Consider the following 1,576-nt stretch of genomic DNA (forward strand, 5'->3'; position numbering starts at 1 on the left):
CGGCGGCCCAGCGCTCCTCCCAGCGCTCCTCCAGACTCTGAAACCACAGCCGCGACCAGCGGGGCGGCGAACCCGGCCGACGGCAGCCTCAGCAGAAAGAGGCCGAGCCTTTCAGGATCTCTGTTCGTTTCTTCCGGTAAACCTCTCTCTCTGGACGAGCGGGAGTCTGGGAAACCTCGGGTTCCCAGTTTCAGCCCGGCGGACCCCCTCGCCGCGCCCCGCCCCCTGACCCAGCCCATACCCGTGGAGACGCCCGTGGTTCCTGTTATCCCACCCGTTACTCCCCCAACTGACCTCAGCACCTCCTCAGCCTCCACAGGACAGCAGGGGGAACCTGAGTCTCCTATAGAGCAGGAGGAGGAGGAGGAGGAGGAGGAGGAGGAGTCGAGTGTGGAGGAGAGCAGCGAGGAGGAGGAGGAAGAGGAGGATGAAGAGGAGGAAGAGGAGGAGGAGGAAGACTCCAGCCACATCTACGAGTCGATCCAGGACCTGAACCTGGATGTACACTCTCTGGTTAGAGGAGCTCCAGCTGAACCTGCAGCTTCACCTGCTTCACCTCCCACACAGGTACACCAGTGTGTGTGTGTGTGTGTGTGTGTGTGTGTGTGTGTGTGTGTGTGTGTGTGTGTGTGGACATGCATTCGTGTGTGTGTGTGTCCCACAACAGGATCATGAGTGATGCAGTGTTGTATTTGATAGTTGCAGCTGCAGCTTGGCTTCTCTTCACATTATGATGCTTTCTTTGCACTGCTGCCTTTGTGCTGGTAAAGACTGATAAACTATTGGTTGTGCAGTGTGCACTTTGTTTCCATGACGACCAGTAACAGCAGTGGTTCTCAACCTGGGGGTCGGGACCCCCCAGGGGGCCGTGAGATAATTTTGGGGAGTCATGTAATGATTTATGGGATAGGAAAAAAACATATTTCATCTATACAAATTTATTATCTATTTTTTCAGATTTTTGTCTAATTTGAGAACCACAGAGTTGCCTGACAGATAGTTATTTTCTCTTGTCTCCGGACTTATCAAGCTTATTTTAGGATTTTTTTTTGTGAAATCATCTGACTGCACTGGCAGATAATTTCACCGCTTTCAACAAATTTGCCTTTTTTTTCTTGTTTTCCCAGGAGAATGTAACTTGTTTCAGGACATTTTCTTGGTAAAAGTGAAATTGTCTTGGAGAAAGTTTCTTGTTTCCAGATTTTCTTCATTGTTTCATGATGATTTCTTGACAGAAGTCATATTGGCATGAATCAAGTGAAATTTACTGAAACCAGCAGATTAGATAACACAGATAATTTGACTAAAAATATCATGAAATCATCTTGAATAGGTCTGGAGACAAGAGAAGATCCCTGGCAGTGTGGAACCTGCTGCTTCCTCCAGTTCACTCTGCTTGTCTAAACCAGCTCCTCCAGGTCTCTGTCCTGCAGGTTTCTGTTCCACCTCCGCTCGCTCACACCTGACCCAGTTTAGGGCCGGGCCCGTTCAGGGAGATCGGTTTCTACCGCTCAACCAATCAGCATTAAGCCCTTAACTGGATCAGGTGAGCGGGAGCAGAGCTGGAACAAAAACC

The 1,576-nt window shown here is 49.9% G+C and overlaps 1 protein-coding gene across 1 annotated transcript in view; it reads left to right on the forward strand.

Moving 5' to 3' along the window:
* The window catches only part of LOC139640261 (rho GTPase-activating protein 27-like), a gene marked incomplete at its 3' end in the record, with an annotated part of 12,343 nt that extends 11,776 nt beyond the window's left edge, over positions 1 to 567 (forward strand). The window contains exon 3 of the mRNA XM_071514445.1: positions 1 to 567. This exon is cut by the window's left edge and continues 497 nt beyond it. Within this exon, the coding sequence (XP_071370546.1) occupies positions 1 to 567 (567 nt within the window).
* Between the last annotated feature and the right edge of the window lie 1,009 nt (positions 568 to 1,576).

The sequence above is a fragment of the Centroberyx affinis genome, unplaced genomic scaffold (genome assembly GCF_046629955.1).
Source record: "Centroberyx affinis isolate AG114_WGS23_722 - 3 ecotype Tasmania unplaced genomic scaffold, CSIRO-AGI_Caff_v1 ptg008817l_1, whole genome shotgun sequence".
In the NCBI taxonomy this organism is placed as follows: Eukaryota; Metazoa; Chordata; class Actinopteri; order Beryciformes; family Berycidae; genus Centroberyx; species Centroberyx affinis.